The sequence below is a fragment of the Nicotiana tabacum genome, chromosome 14 (genome assembly GCF_000715075.1).
Source record: "Nicotiana tabacum cultivar K326 chromosome 14, ASM71507v2, whole genome shotgun sequence".
NCBI lineage: Eukaryota > Viridiplantae > Streptophyta > Magnoliopsida > Solanales > Solanaceae > Nicotiana > Nicotiana tabacum.
The window spans coordinates 3,722,175-3,739,276 of record NC_134093.1 but is presented as its reverse complement, the minus strand read 5'-3'; the positions used below and the strand labels follow the sequence as shown (position 1 = coordinate 3,739,276).

Genomic DNA, 17,102 nt, shown 5'->3' with positions numbered 1-17,102 from the left:
TATCTATAAGTTTTTCAAATAAAAATATTTAGAATGTAATCCATACAATTAAGTATATCCCGGATATACTTCCTTCAAATAAATAACTTACCAATATAATTTTTTAAATAAATATCTTTCAAATATAATTCTTTCAAGTAAATATTTTTCGAATATAATTCTTTCAAGTAAATACCTTTCGAATATAATTCTTTCAAGTAAAAGTCACCATGTGACACCTCATTTAACTTTCCTAGTGTGAGAAATATATTAAACATATCACATCAAATGGCACGGTAGTACCTTCATGCACTTGTCTCATTCTCACCTGATATATATATATATATATATATATATATATATATATATATATATATATATATATATAGATCAAATCAATTGGCACGGCAACACCCTTCGTGCATTGATCTCTTTCTCACCGTGTATATATATAACAGTACCAACTAGGTGGGAGAAATGCCAATAACAATAAAAGAAATATAGTGGGAGGCACACAGGAATCAACAACGACTACAAGACACATAGACAACATAGGTGCACAATAACAGCTCAAGATAAAGGCATGAATGTATACACAACGAAACGATATCACAATATAATGTATGTCTCTTGTCCTCGCCTGCACGGAAACTGTTACGACCCAAAATTCGACTAGTCGTGATGGCACCTAACTCAACCCGCTAGGTAAGTCAATTATCAAATATCCAATAACAATTATTAAAGTAATTTAAGTAAAGAAATTATCTGAATCTTATACATTCCCCTAGAACTAGTAGTACAAATCATGAGCTTCTAAGAATAGAGTTTACAATGCGTAAATGAAATAAATACGTAGTCTGTTTGAATTGTACATAAACAGAGTTTTACAGATCTAAAGCTACCACGAACAAGAGGCAGCTACAGCCGGGACACATGTACATCTTCAATCCAGCTCCCATCGAACACAGCAACATCAGCAGCCAACATCTGCACGCAAGGTGCAGAAGTGTAGTATGAGTACAACCGACCCCATGTACTCAATAAGTAACAAACCTAACCTTAGGTGGAAAGTAGTGACGAGCTAACAGAAAGGTCGGGTCCAAAACCAATATTCCACAACAGTTCATAACAACATAGTACGATAACAAAGAAGAATCTCAGAAATAAAAGGCTCAGTTCGTTCACAGTTCCAGAAAAAAAATAGGCATTTCTTGTCAAGTATCTCAGTGAAAATTCAAATCTTTTACCGAAAAGCCAATATACGAGTAAGTTTAAAAATTGTGATTTTTTCCCAAAAACTCCTTTCAACAAATAGTAAGATGTTTCATTTTCAGATAGCATGAGGAAAGTACTTCTCTATGCCTACAAGTCAAGATACAGGTAAAATCATAAATGTCCCCAAACTGGGTAGCAAAAAGAAATACACTTCTATGCATGTATCTCAAGTACGCATGTCAAATGCAATGCATCCCGATGATGAGCTCATGTACTCACCCTCTCAGAGTGATCGATCTCACTACCTCGCATTCTCTCTCACTATGCTCGGTAAACTCAATCACTCAGCGTTGTACAATACCCACTGCGGCGTGCAGTCCGATCCCTGTTTATAGTCGACTGCACTCACTAGGGGTGTGCAGACTCCGGAGGGGCTCCTTTCAGCCCAAGCGCTATATCGCTGCGGCGTGCAGCCCGACCCAATCATATAAGTAGCCATAAAGCTCGTTGCGGCGTGCAACCCGATCCACAGAATATAATCAATATATCACTACGGCATGCAGCCCGATCCCATAAAATGTAATCAATATAACATATTGCAGCGTGCAGCCCGATCCCAAAATATCACTCTCACTCAGGCCCTCGACCTCACTCAGTCATCAATCTCTCCAGTCTCTCTCACAGGCTCACAATGTCATGAAACTAGCCCAACAATAATGATATGATGTATCAATAAATAACTAAGACTGAGATATGATATGAATGCATGAATATGACTGAGTACGAAATATCAGTGAAATCAGTGAGATGACAGTAAAAACGATCACTATGGGTCCAAACAATATCGACATAATGCCCAAATATGATATCTAGCATGATTGACAACTTAACTACTTTATCACATGGTGAAAACACGGATATCAACAAAGTAGGGCCACTATACAGTGACATGGAAACAACAGAGTCCCAATTCACATGGTGCACGCCCATACGCCTGTCACCTAGCATGGGCATCACCTCAATATCGATCACATAACACGTAATTCAGGATTTCATACCCTTAGCACTAAAATTAGAAGAGTTACTGACCTCGAACAAGCCAATACCAATGCCAAGCAAGCCAAGCGATGCTCTAAAGATTCCATCACGCGCGTTCCGACCTCTAAACGGCTCGAAACTAACCAAACACAACTCAAATATATCAAACAATGCTAAAGAAACCAATCCCGATCGAAAAAGATAAAATCTTGAATCAAAAGTCCAAAATCGGCCATAAGCCCAACCCAGACCCGCACCTCAGAACCCAATAAAATTTACAAAATTCAACAACTCATTCAATTATGAGTCCAACCATATGAGTTTCACTCAAATCCGACCCCAATTCGATGTTCAAAACCCAAATATTCATATTATGAAACTTTAGGCCAAAACCCCCAATTTCCTCTTAAAATTCACAATCCCATTACCAAAATCGAAGATAGATTCATGAAATATAACCAAAATCGAGTACAGAACACTTACCCTAATTCATATGGTGAAAATTACTTCAAGAATCTCCTCAATCCGAGCTCCATAGCTCCCAAAATGTAAATATGTCTAAAACCTTCGAAATAGAGTACTATATATGCTGCCCAGACGTTCTCTTTCGCGAACACGGGAAAACCATCGTGTTCGTGATGAATAAAACTCACACAGCCACAAAAGACTCTATGCGTTCGCGATTCACCCCACACGAACGCAATGAACACTGCTGCCAAAGCTTCACGAATGCGACTAACCTTACGCGAACGCAGAGAAGAACACTCAAATTCCCGGATGCTAACCTCAACTCTTCGCGAACGCGATCCTCCATACGCAAACGCGAAGAGGACTTTCCCCAACTCTACGCGAACGCGGAACATACTTTGCGATCGCAAAGAACAATTTGCTGCTGCCATCAAAATACAATACGCGTTCGCGACACTTGCCACGCGAACGCGATGAAGAACTGAGACACCAGAAAAACAACAGAACACAACAGTAACAAAATGAAGAAAAATGATCCAAAATCAATCCGAAACACGCCCGAGCCCCTCAGGACCCCGTCCAAACATACCAACAAGTCCCATAACATAACACGGATCTACTCGAGGCCTCAAAACACACATAACAATATTGGAACGACGAATCACACCTCAATTCGAATTCAATGAACTTTGAAACTTTAACTTCCACAATCGATGCCGAAACCTATCAATTACGTCCGATTGATCTCAAATTTTGCACATAAGTCACATTCGACATTACGGACATGCTCCAACTTTCAGAATCGGAATCCGACCCCGATATTAAAAAGTTCAATCTCGGTCAAACTTTTCAAAATTCCAACTTTCGCCATTTCAAGTCAAAATCAACCACTGACCTCCAAATCGCAATCCGGATGCGCTTCTAAGTCCAAAATCACCCAACGGAGCTAACGGAACCATCAAAATTCCAATCCGAGGTCAAATGCTAAATGGTCAAACTTGGTCAACTCTTTCGAATTTAAAGCTCCCAAGTTGAGAATCATTCTTCCAAATCAGTGCCGAATAATCTGAAAACCAAAACCGACGATTCACACAAGTCAAAATGAATCATACGGAGCTACTCACGTCCATAAAATACCGAGCGAAGTGCAAATGCTCAAAATGACCGGTCGGGTCGTTACATCCTCCCCCACTTAAACATACGTTCGTCCTCGAACGTGTCCAGAATTGTTCTCAAAGCCATCAAACCGCCGTATAACCTTACCATGCACATACCCGGGGGTGATCTGATGTCACCCTATCCCATATAGGCCCGATAGCACAACATAACTGTAGTTCTTAATTCCACCCAGTCCTTAGAATCCAATTTCCAATATCCACAATTTCTATAAGATCAGAATCTCGCATCTACACACTGTATAAGTTTGAACAAGCTGTATCAAGCCAAATCTATAACCCAAGATATAATCACATGATGTACCACATAACTCAAATACTCAAAGCAAAAATTTCAAATCACAGTAGCTGCTCAAAACAACCCAATACCGGTAATAGACCTCATATCAAACAAAGCCTCACTCTAAAACCTTCATACACTGCCGATGATAAAAGAAACATGCAGAACTCATAACCATTCATCAGATCAACCAGTCATGGAACTCTCTCTCATTCGACAAGAACTATAGCCAATTCTAAGCCGACTTTCGATATTATCCTTCAAAATATATTGTAATCAAATCCGATAGTATCCACCTAGGTCCAATGACCTCATCTCATCCAACACAACCACTCTAGTGACATGACACATCAATACAATCTACAGCCACAACCTGTGGAATCCATGCACCAAATAGCAACATTCCAAATGTACTCAATCACGAACATGACTCAAACAAGAGAACCGTCCCGCAAGTTTGACGGGTGCCACCCCAACGCAATGCTAAGAACCCATCATACTATAGAACCATAGCACACCAATCTAACACAAAGGATCATATCTCAACATAACTCTGCCTCCATGCGCGACCCCATCCAAACACTGAGCCATATGAAATACCTCGGCCACCATGCTCAAAATCAATAACCACGCGCAATCCGAAATTGAGTACCAAGAGTGCATTACCATAACCATGTAGAAGAAAATGACATAATGCCATACAAACCCGAAGGAACATAACCAATGCGCAATCAATCATGCAATACCCAACTACTCATCTCGCTCAAATTATGCTATAAGACCACAACAGAACCGCACCATGTGTGCCTTAAACCAATGAATCACAACTCCTCGTAGCATAGAAGAGTAACTCACAGAAAATTCCAGAACACGAATAAGCTCAAAAACAACCGAATGGCATATCCCTCAACAATAGCAGTATGGAGCCAACCAATCCGGCTCAGTGTAGAATACACACCCTAATTGGGCCTACCAATGGACCCCCAAATCAACTCCGGACACCCACACGTAGATAAATAACCCTCCGAAAGCCCACAATGACTGAATCGTAACACATACTATCGTCTAGCTAGCTTCGGCCATGACTTCACAGTCCACAACCATGAAACAACCTGCTCTTGAGAACTCTTAGTCTACAAATCCATAGAACACACGAATCACCATGTCTGATCCCAACTCCACCACCAGAATGTCTAACACATCTCTCATACACGATCATCCCACAAGGAATACTTCTAAAATTCTTCCGTGCCACCTAGCAAAATTTGAATATCAGCAGTCGATCAACTAGGAGAGTGCCGCAATACCAATGAAGTTTCCATAAATCAAAACACATTGCCACTTCTGAAATGTATACTCTCATCAGGCCATACCGATTAGTAATATCATTTACCCAGTCATCTGAAACCGTCCATGTTGCCTATGAATTTATGTCCTTCCCTTCAAAACTGAACTATGACCTTGCACATGCAAATCTCAATCCCACACAACACACCGTGTATACCATTCCATCTTGTGAAGAGTACAAGAATCTCATAATTAACTCTGAGTCACAAGTAGAATACATACCCGGTCAGTCGGAAACCTTACATTTGATCTCATCCCAGAGAAAATTCCAATACGCACATATTCCTCATACCGGTAAGGAATATACCCCTCGAGCCATGGTAAAAACCATTGAGAACTCTTCGAAACCCATTTGCACACAACCACGCTATCAGAACCGAATCTCTCTAACTCAACCCAGCCACGCAGGTCGTCAAAACCCAAGAGCATGCCACGAAACACTTATGGAGACTAGCCACATCATAAGTACCCAAAGACCCTATTATATCTGTTACTGTGCTGATCCAAACTACTACCACGCTATCCTATTTCTCCCAGTCCTTTCCAAATTACCTTCAAACTGATATTTCTCCTTGCTGGAACACCACGACCCTTAAACAAAATTCACCACACAAGAGACCCTAGTATAGAACCACAATGCCCTAAGGCCCATAAGCTGTTGACTTCTCTCTTAAGCACCCTAAAGCACCATAACCGAGACATCCACTCCGAAAGACCTTATGTGAATTTTAAATTGTTCCTTTTCCCTTTTTCTTATATTAAAATGTAGAATCCATAGTCATATAGAATTACCGCAAGTCTCGACACCATCCAATGTAACTCTCAGTTTCTAGCCATATACACATCTTGAGAATTCTAAATTGCTACTTATAAATCTTGAATCCATTAGAACCATTCTCGAGAGTCATCCACTCTACTCAAATCTCAATTAAACTGACCAAACAGACCGAACGACCTGTGCCCCATTAGCACACCAACACCTAAGGGAGTAAAGAGTAACCCACACTCCTAAGCAACCAACCAAATTCCTACTCTATGTACACTACATCCTTTGCGAATAACCACTCAATTATTCCATAATGCCCATATACCCATAGAGTGTAATACAACCCTTATCCAAAAATTCCCTTACCCGAGTCATCCTCGACCTCGACTTCTGCAAGTCATAACTGATTCACCAGTATACCTCAAACCAAAAATAATACAACATATAATCGTGCAATCAACTTGTCGATAGCAGACTCCACCACTTGGCTCAAAGCTATGGAATAAAACATCTGAATACTTACAATAACCATACCCCATTACTACCATGATACCACAGTGATATTCCATTAAATCCTTCATCCGTTCCTGCAACACAAACCATCTAATACTTCAAATCATCTGCATATCTCGCGTTCATCCTCGTGATGGTTAAGCCAACTTCCACAGGAGATCCAAACTTAAATTACAACATATATCATTCACTGGTAAAAGAGAACTCTCTACCAAACATCATAAGAACCACACAACCTCAGGACACTTCGTAGGAGATAACCTACCTGCTCTGCCTTAAACTGGCATCTCTCTATACCCTTCCACAGTCACGACTACTACGAAATCACTTAATCTTCTTGATTCTGAACTCATCAACAAGACAGGAGAATCAATTCATTCCACAACTAAACAACATGAGAGATCCCTCAACATAACCATAACTCGAAACCATATGCCAAATCAAGACAGAAATCAAATACCCCATAGTCCTTGCTACCTCTCAAGTAAACTCTTCTCGTCACATTCGAACGATCCGAACACATCTCGCAGTCACATCATAGTCACCACATAGTTATTTCACCGCTCATCGAGCCATAAATTCCTCTCGTAGGGACATTACCAGACATATGAGTCCAAATGTACAAGTTACCACTGAAGCTACCGAGCTCAAGTTGCGGTCTAACCATGGCCTCAAGTCCTCCAAACTGGCCTATCACCAAAACACATAATACACATCTCGAACCTCGTTCATAGAATTATAAGCCGGCGATGCACAACTGATACTGAGCGCTCATGTTCGTATACGAATATGTGGAAGTAATTCAAAGAGTTACGCTACAAGCTGAATCAATGCCACGCGATAAGGAAAGAAAGATGGGAAGTATATCCTAAATGTCTTGTAGCCACTCGAAAATAGGTATGGACTTCATCATACTGATCCGCAAGACTCTACTAGACACGTGCTCATGACTTGTAGAACCTATGAACCTACAGCTCTGATACCACCTGTCACAACCCAAAATTCGACTAGTCGTGATGGCACCTAACCCAACCCGCTAAGTTAGACAATTATCAGATATCTAATTCCAATAACAATTATTAAAGAAATTTAAGTAAAGAAATTATTTGAATCTTATACATTCCCCAAGAACTGGTAGTACAAATCATGAGCATATAAGAATAGAGTTTACAATGCGAAAATAAAATAAATACATAGTCTGTTTGAATAGTACATAAATAGAGTTTTATAGATCTAAAGTTACCACGAATAAGAGGCAGCTACAGCCGGGACACATGTACATCTTCAATCCAGCTCCTATCGAACACAGCAACATCAGCAGCCAACATCTGCACGCAAGGTGCAGAAGTGTAGTATGAGTACAACCGACCCCATGTACTCAATAAGTAACAAACCTAACCTTAGGTTGAAAGTAGTGACGAGCTAACAGAAAGGTCGGGTCCAACACCAATATTCCACAACAGTTCATAACAGCATAGTATGATAACAAAGAAGAATCTCAGAAATAAAAGGCTGAGTTCATTCACAGTTCCAGAAAAAAAAGGCATTTCTTTTCAAGTATCTCAGTGAAAATCCAAATCTTTTACCGAAAAGCCAATATACGAGTAAGTTTGAAAACTGTGATTTTTCCCAAAAACTCCTTTCAACAAATAGTAAGATATTTCATTTTTAGATAGCATGAGGAAGGTACTTCTCTATGCCTACATGTCAAGATACAAGTAAAATCATAAATGTCCCCAAACTGGGTGGCAGAAGGAAATTCACCTCTATGCATGTATCTCAAGTACACATGTCAAATGCAATGCATCCAGATGATGATCTCATGTACTCACGCTCTCAGAGTGCTCAATCTCACTGCCTCGCATTCTCTCTCACTATGCGCAGCACACTCAATCACTTAGCAATGTACAATACCTACTGCGGCGTACAGCCCGATCCTTGTTTATAGTCGACTACGCTCACTGGGGGTGTGCAGACTCCGGAATGGCTCCTTTCAGCCCAAGCGCTATATCGCTGCAGCGTACAGCATGACCCAATCATATAAGTAGCCATAAAGCTCATTGTGGCGTGCAATCTGATCCACAGAAAGTAATCAATATATCGTTGCGGCCTGCAGCCCGATCCCATAAAATGTAATAAATATAACATGTTATGGCGTGCAGCCCGATCCCAAAATATCACTCTCACTCAGGCCCTTGGCCTCAACAGTCATCAATCTCTCCAGTCTCTCTCACGGGCTCACAATGTCATGAAACTAGCCCGACAATAATGATATGGTGTATCAATAAATAACTGAGACTAAGATACGATATGAATGCATGAATATGACTGAGTACGAAATATCAGTGAAATCAGTGAGATGATAGTAAGAAACGACCACTATGGGTCCAAACAATATCGGCATAATGCCCAAACAGGATATCTAGCATGATTGACAGCTTAACTACTTTATCACATGGTGAAAACACAGATATAAATAAAGTAGGGCCACTATACAGTGACATAGAAATAACAGAGTCTCAATTCACATGGTGCACGCCCACACGCCAGTCACGTAGCATGGGCGTCACCTCAATACCGATCACATAACACGTGTTTTGGGGTTTCATACCCTCAGCACTAATATTACAAGAGTTACTTATCTTGAACAAGCCAATACCAATGCCGAGCAAGCCAAGCGATGCTCCAAAGATGCCATCACGCGCGTTCTGACCTCCAAACAGCTCGAAACTAACCAAAAATAACTCAAATACATCAAACAATGCTAAAGGAACCAATCCCGATCGAAAAAGATCAAATCTTGAATCAAAAGCCCAAAATCGGCCAAAATCCCAACCCGGGCCCGCACGTCGGAACTTGATAAAATTTACAAAATTCAACAACCCATTCAATTACGAGTCCAACCATACAATTTTCACTCAAATCCGACCCCAATTTGATATTCAAAACACAAAAATTCATATTATAAAACTTTAGGCCAAAACCCCCAATTTCCTCTTTAAAATTCACAATCCCATTACCAAAAACGAAGATAGATTCATGAAATATTACCAAAACCGAGTAGAGAACACTTACCCCAATTCATATGGTGAAAATTGCTTCAAGAATCACCTTAACCGAGCTTCATAGCTCCCAAAATGTAAAAATGTCTGAAACCTTCGAAATAGAGTACTATATACACTACCCAGACGTCCTCTTTCGCGAACGCGGGAAAACCATCGCGTTCGCGATGAATAAAACTCTCACAGCCACAAAAGACTCTACGCGTTCGCGATTCACCCCATGCGAACGTGATGAATACTGATGCCAAAGCTTCGTGAACGCGACTAACCTTACGCGATCGCAGAGAAGAATGCTCAAATTCCCGGATACCAACCTCAACACTTCGCGAACGCGATCCTCCATATGCAAACGCGAAGAGGACTTTCCCCAACTCTACGCGAATGCGGAACATACTTCGTGATCGTAAAGAACAATTTGCTGCTGCCATCAAAATACACTACGTGTTCGTGACACTTGCCATACGAATGCGATGGAGAACTAAGACACCAGAAAAACAACAGAACACAGCAGTACCAAAATGAAGAAAAATGATCCGAAATCAATCTGAAACACGCCCGAGCCCCTCGGGACCTTGTCCAAATATACCAACAAGTCCCGTAATATAACATGAACCTACTTGAAGTCTCAAAACATACATAACAACATCAGAACGATGAATCACAACTCAATTCGAATTCAATGAACTTTGAAACTTTAACTTCCACAACCGATGCCGAAACCTATCAAATTACGTCCGATTGACCTCAAAATTTGCACACAAGTCACATTCGACATTACGGACCTGCTCCAACTTTCAGAATCGGAATACGACCCCGATATCAAAAAATCCAATCTCGATCAAACTTTCCAAAATTCCAACTTTTGCCATTTCAAGCCAAAATCAACCACGGACCTCCAAATCGCAATCCAGACGCGCTCCTAAGTCCAAAATCACCAAACAAAGCTAACGGAACTATCAAAATTCCAATCCAAGGTCAAATGCTAAAAAGTCAAACTTGGTCAACTCTTTCAAATTTAAAGCTCCCTAGTTGAGAATCATTCTTCCAAACCAGTCCCGAATAACCTGAAAATCAAAATCAACGATTCACACAAGTCAAAATACATCATACGGAGCTACTCATGCCTTTAAACTACCGAGCAAAGTGCAAATGCTCAAAACGACCGATCGGGTCGTTATAGAAACACCCTTCGTGCCATGAACATATGATAATGTAAAAATAATGGCACGGCATCACCCTTCGTGCTTTTACTATCATCCTCACATGATAATATAAATGAAATGGCACAGCATTATATATCGTGCATATTAAGAATGGAACGACATCGCCCTTCGGGCTTTATACTTTTCCTCACATGATAATATAACTGAAATGGCACGGCATCACCCTTCGTGCTTTACACTCTCAAATGGAACATCATTACCCTTCGTGCTTTACACTCTCAAATGGCACGTCATCACCCTTCATGATTTACACTCTTCCTTACCAAGCACGTGTATATTATTAACAAGCAAGGTAGGAAGCATAAATAATATCAAGAAAAGTGTTTAAACGACAACACAATACAACAATTCATATCACAATTTGCCCACCTGCCACAAACAACTCCAAAGATACAACAAAAATCAATTAATTTCAAAGCAAATAGCCCAAGGCTCCACACAACGTATATAAAACCTTAAAAACAACAACAGAGATAGAAAAGTAACTCAGCATAGGACAACACCTTCTTTAATTCAAGGCAGAATAGGTAAAGACCCCCCTGAACTTGACACTTTTTAATGAGCGTACACCTTAACTATACATGATTTTAATCCCCCCCATGCTTACTTTTTCGGATGTTATTACCCCCACCTAACCTACCACATGGCAGTAAAAAATTGGTTCAAATGGCTGAGAGCGCTTGGGGGAGTATATGTTTTGCCACATTAGTTGAATATTTCCCTTTCCCAATCCTAGAACCATCCCTAATGGTAATAAGTGTATTTTCCCCCAAAAATGAAGATCCCAACGGTAACAACCCCATTCTCTCCCTTATTTATTATCTTCTTTCTAATTCTTCAGCATTTGTTTTGTTCTCATATTCTTTGTCCATCCAAATTCCATTCCCCCCCCCCAGATTTTGGCTCTTATTTTTTGCCCAAATAACAACCATTTTTTTACTTGGAAGAAAGAAGATGAATGATTTTTGTAGATATGGCAAGCCAGCTCCTTTAAAATTTTTATGGACTACTGCAAATCCTGGACGACAATTCTTTGGATGTAGTCTTTATTCGAAGACAAATTCTTGTCTATTTTTTCAGTGGTATGAACCTCCATTTTCGGAGCAAGCAAACATTGTTATTTCTGGGTTGTTGAAGAAGACTATCAAACTATAGAAGAGGGAAAGAATGCTAAAGAGTCTATTATTTTTCAGTTTACTTTGGAATCTGATTTTGCTCATGTACATATAATGGTTATCTGGTAGTATGTAATAGAAGTGAAGCAATATGATATATTGTTCGACACTACTATGTCAACATTTTGTCAACATATGGAATTGATGCCAATCACAATTTATATAAAAACAACCATCAGTATCCACAAAAATAACCAATCACAATCACAACATTTTGTCAACATAGCTGGTAATTTGACAAAGAAAGTCAGAATTTAACATCAAAAAATAGAGTTAAATTATGCTATCCATATACAGCTAGACATACACATGACAAATAAGTGCACAAAATAAAGTTGCGTACCACCATCCGTATCCACAAAAAATAGACACCCCATGAATTCAACTAAAACAGTCACCCCACGAATTCAACAAAAAAGAAGTCTAGTATATCAAATACTACATCCAAATAGTAAAAAAATTCATGTGGTCTTCTTGGAGGGAGATTTCCCCATAACCTTAGATCTTGTTTATATTCCAGCGGATTGGGACCTTGTCTTGATTCTAGCCATTGTAGCTTAGACTTGAAGTTGTCTTTGAGTCACAGCTTCCTTCCCTTTCCATTTCAAACCTTTAGAAGGCTTATATCCAATATCACCAGTAACATGGGTAGAATCAATTAAAGGGCCAGTATAAACCTTTCTGGCTGTAGGCAAACTATGCTGATAACATTCAAACCAAAAGATACATTTCAAAGTTAGACAACAACATCATATAGTATGTTAGACAATAAAATCTAAGGACCAAAAAAATAAATACACTTACATTAATACTTGTAAAACCAGACTGTGCAACAAATACACCATGTCCTTGAAGCCTAGGCCTCTTGTAGTGGCTTCTTCCCCCCCCCCCCCCAATTTTTCTCCAGTACTTGTAGATGCCTTACTTTTAGATGCATTGTCAGATTCCTTTCTGCCTCTCTTTTGTGAAGTTTTTGTTATTGATTATTGTGAGTAATTAGTAGTCTATTATATGAGAAAATGAGGAATTAGTTCTTACATAACTAAGAAGATAGTAATAAAGGAAGAAGGTAGGAAGGTACCTCTTGATTAGTTATTGGTCTTGTTGGACAACTCCTCATGTTATGAGTACTTGCTTCGCAAAATGGAGCATGTCATAGTTATTCCCTTCTTTGATAATTTTTCAGCCCTTTTTATTTCTCCAACTTCCTTTCTTCTATTTTTTCTTGGCCTTCTAGGCATATTTTGAACTGGAGGAGGTAATACCTTGGGGTTACTACTTTCTGGAGACATTTTCATGTTGGGAACTGGTTGTATGAAGTGTGAATATGCCTTCATGTAGGTCTCTTTCATGTACCAATGTATAATATTCTCTGAAGGATCAAGTCTCTTGAAGTGCATTGTTGTTATAGCATGTGGACATGGAGTGCCTTTCATTTCCCAAGACATGCAACTGCAGTAGCCTGTTCTTAAATCTACAATGAACTTGCATGGACCATCTTTGAGTTCAAAGCCTGTATCTCCATTAAACATGAAGTCAACCCTCATTGACCTCTCAACATTAGTATTAAACACCATCATGGTCATTGGAGATACACCATCCTGCCAAGTTTCGGCAAAATCTCTCATCTTTGCTATCCTACTCATAACTTTGACCCTTATTTCCTCTAGCATTGATATGATTGTCTTGTGTCTAGGGCCCAATATCCAAGCATTGAAGCTTTCACACATGTTATTGTCAACACTGTCACATTTGGAGAATGTTTGGAAGAATGCTTTGCACCATCTTGCTTTGTTGTATTTAACTAGGTCTTCATAAATGTTATGACCCAATTTATCAAGATCATCTAGCTTTATTTTCATTTCAGACTCAAATATTGATCTAACAACACTCCAGAATCTTTTTCTTCTTTCAATCCCTCTCCATTTTATTGCCCAGTTTGCCAGAATGTGTCTAGAACACATTCTGTGCTCACGCTCAGGTAAAATCTCTTCAACAGCTGAACATAGACCTTGCATACAAACAGAGAAACAGTAGTATTTTAAACCAGAAAAACAGTAGTATTTAAACAACATTATATACCTTTTTCATGTCACTTATCATGGTGAGTTCCCTGCCATCTCCCAAGTTCAAATCAGTTTGCAATAACTTGAGGAACCAACTCCATGTTTGCTTTTTTTCAGTGCCTACAACAGCCCAAGCTATTGGGAACATTTGGTTATTCTCATCCTTTGCTACTGCTGCCAACAGTTGCCCTTTACAAACGCCCTTTAAAAAATATCCATCTAACCCTATACATCTCCTACAACCCTCCATAAACCCCTGCTTCATAGCTGCAAAACAAATGTAGAAACTGGAAAGCTGCTTCTGCCCATCATCTGTGTCTGTCAATTTTACTGCACATGTGCTACCATGATTTGTTTTGAGTAGCATATCCCTATAGTCTAGAATCCTACCAAACTCAGCAACATGATCCCCCATAATTTCTTTCAACACAAGTTTTTTGGCCTTCAAACAAACAGTCTTACCAACATATAAACCAAGCTTTTTTCTCACCATATCCTGAATTTTCCAACCTTTAATTCTAGGTTGTGAGGTAATTCTATCTTTGAACTGCTTTGCCACATATTTTGAATTACACAGATAGTTGTAAGTGGTTTTATGACATTTGTGTCTTGGATTATAAGTCTTGATTGTGAAGTTTGTACTCCTACCTTCCTTGCTAGCAAACAACAACCAAGGACAACCAGTTTTGAATTTAACTCTGACCCTATATGGCTCATTGGGATCCTTAACTAGCTGGATACCTTTCTTTATAGCATACTTGGTAACTGCTTCTCTAAATTCCTTCACATTCTCAAATACCATCCCCAGTTGCCAAGTAACAATTTTGGTAGAAGGATCATACACCACTCTATTTGTTTTTTTCCTTCCCCTTAACTGTCCCATATTATCTTCCCCATCTACATCATCATCAGATACAGGATCACCCTCCCCTTCCAGATCTGATTCAGATTCAAAGCTATCTGGATCTGAACTATCATAGTAAGGCTCATCATCACCTCCTAATTTGTCTCTCATATATTTTTGGGTTGATCTATGTTCTCATAACCTTCATCAACTCCAACTTCACCTAAAAATCCATCAGGTTTTTCCTTCCTAAGTTTTCTCCTATTCTTTTGTCTATATTTCTTCAGATCTTCTTTAACAACCCTCAGTTCTTCATGGACATCACTTCCAAATCAAATGACCTCTCAGATTCATCAACATATGCTATTTCTTCTTCTTCTCCAGCAAGTTCTACGTATTGAGAATCAGCAGCAGTGTCCTCTACATCATCAACAACAGTAGATTCTTCTTCCTCTGAAGAGGAAGTTCAATATATGGGTGAATCCTCTTCTTGAGTGGAATTCAAAGGAGTAGGTAACCCTAGATCTGGATTTGCAGCCATAGTATTTAAAGAAGGACCACAGGGAACAAAAGATTCCCTATTGTCTTGTCTATATTTCTTTAGATCTTCTTTAACAACCCTCATCTCTTCATGGACATCACTTCCATAATCAAATGACCTCTCAGATTCATCACCAGATGCTATTTCTTCTTCTTCTCCAGCAGGTTCTACCTGTTGAGAATCAGTAGCAGTGTCCTCTACATCATCAGCAACAACAAATTCTTCTTCCTCTGAAGAGGAAGTCCAATCTATGGGTTAATCCTCTTCTTGAGTGGTATTCAAAGGTGTAGGTAACCCTAGATCTGGATTTTTTGCAGTAGTATTTAAAGGAGGACCATAGGGAACAAAAGATTCCCTATTGTCTTGTTGTGTGCTGGAAGATACATTAAAAGGCTCAACCGCGTGGCTTATTTGGCTACCCTCTATAGCACCCACTTCCTCAAATTGTGAGTCAGAAGAGACAAAAATGCTTATTGTGTCCCCATTGTTTAATAACATAGCAAGGTCCATTAAATCCCTATCTTTTGTTAATTCAACCAAATCGTCACCCTTAGCACTCATAATATAAGTTTTTTCTAACTTTGTAATCCAAAAATCCTTAGCATAATCAGATAACTCTGGTATTGACAAGTGGTCAGAGTCGACATTAGTCACATGTTCAACCCTACCCCCAACATATAGAGGTCCTACCTCACTCACCAATATCCCACCAATTTTCCATCTTAAATTCAAATACTTAGTATCCATGGGACCCTACACAGTAATAAAAAAAAGTAAAAAACAACTCTCAAGACATACATATACAGAAGATTACAAATAAACAGTAAAAAATTAACAAGCAACATAAAAGACCTAATTTAACCCTAATCGGCATGCATGCAAAAATCACAATCAAAATAAAAGCCCTGATTTAACCCTAACAGAAAGAGGCACACATAACTTCAAATGCGGAGTGAAAACAGTAGAAAGTTTGGCGTGAATCAAAGAAACCCAGTAGCTTTTAGCTCCTCCACAGTAGTTTTTAGCAGCACCTCAACGAAGAACCCTATCGACTCACAAAATCAAGCTCAAGCACTCACAATCGTCTCTGTCATTGATGGGAGTGAAGTGGTGAGAAACCCTAGTTTTTCTATGTTATCGACCAAATGAACTGATGGTAAAAAGAATGGGTTAAATTTGAGGGATTAATTTTAAAAGCGGGTCGGGTATTCTAATTGGATACCCGAATTATTCCAACGTGTACAGCCACATCATCAAGCATTTATATGTATACAGTGCGTGTATTTACGATAGAAAGGTTTACTAGGTTAGGGGGATAATAACATCCGAAAAAGTAAGCGTAGGGGGTTAATTAAAATCACGTATAGTTAAGGTGTACGCTCATTAAAAAGTATCAAGTTTAGGGGGGTC

General features: G+C 39.3%; 2 protein-coding genes across 2 annotated transcripts in view; both read right to left on the bottom strand.

Moving 5' to 3' along the window:
- LOC107768863 (putative pre-mRNA-splicing factor ATP-dependent RNA helicase DEAH9) overlaps nucleotides 1-17,102 on the bottom strand; it is a 206,965-nt gene that overhangs the window by 113,022 nt on the left and 76,841 nt on the right. The window lies entirely within an intron of this gene.
- LOC107788341 (uncharacterized) lies at nucleotides 12,799-15,322 on the bottom strand. Its single transcript, XM_016610018.1, has 3 exons — nucleotides 14,338-15,322; nucleotides 13,507-14,252; nucleotides 12,799-12,942 (listed from the first exon to the last, which is right to left on the bottom strand). The coding sequence occupies exons 1-3, from the start codon at nucleotides 15,320-15,322 to the stop codon at nucleotides 12,799-12,801; spliced, it is 1,875 nt and encodes a 624-aa protein (XP_016465504.1).

Coding starts and splice junctions, on each gene's coding strand:
- LOC107788341 (XM_016610018.1), bottom strand. CDS start 15,322: ATGAGAGACAAATTAGGAGGTGATGATGAGCCTTACTATGATAGTTCA. Junction 14,253..14,337: donor CAGGGAACTCACCATGATAA/GTGACATGAAAA, acceptor TTTGTATGCAAG/GTCTATGTTCAGCTGTTGAA. Junction 12,943..13,506: donor CAGAAAGTAGTAACCCCAAG/GTATTACCTCCT, acceptor GAATGTTATCAG/CATAGTTTGCCTACAGCCAG.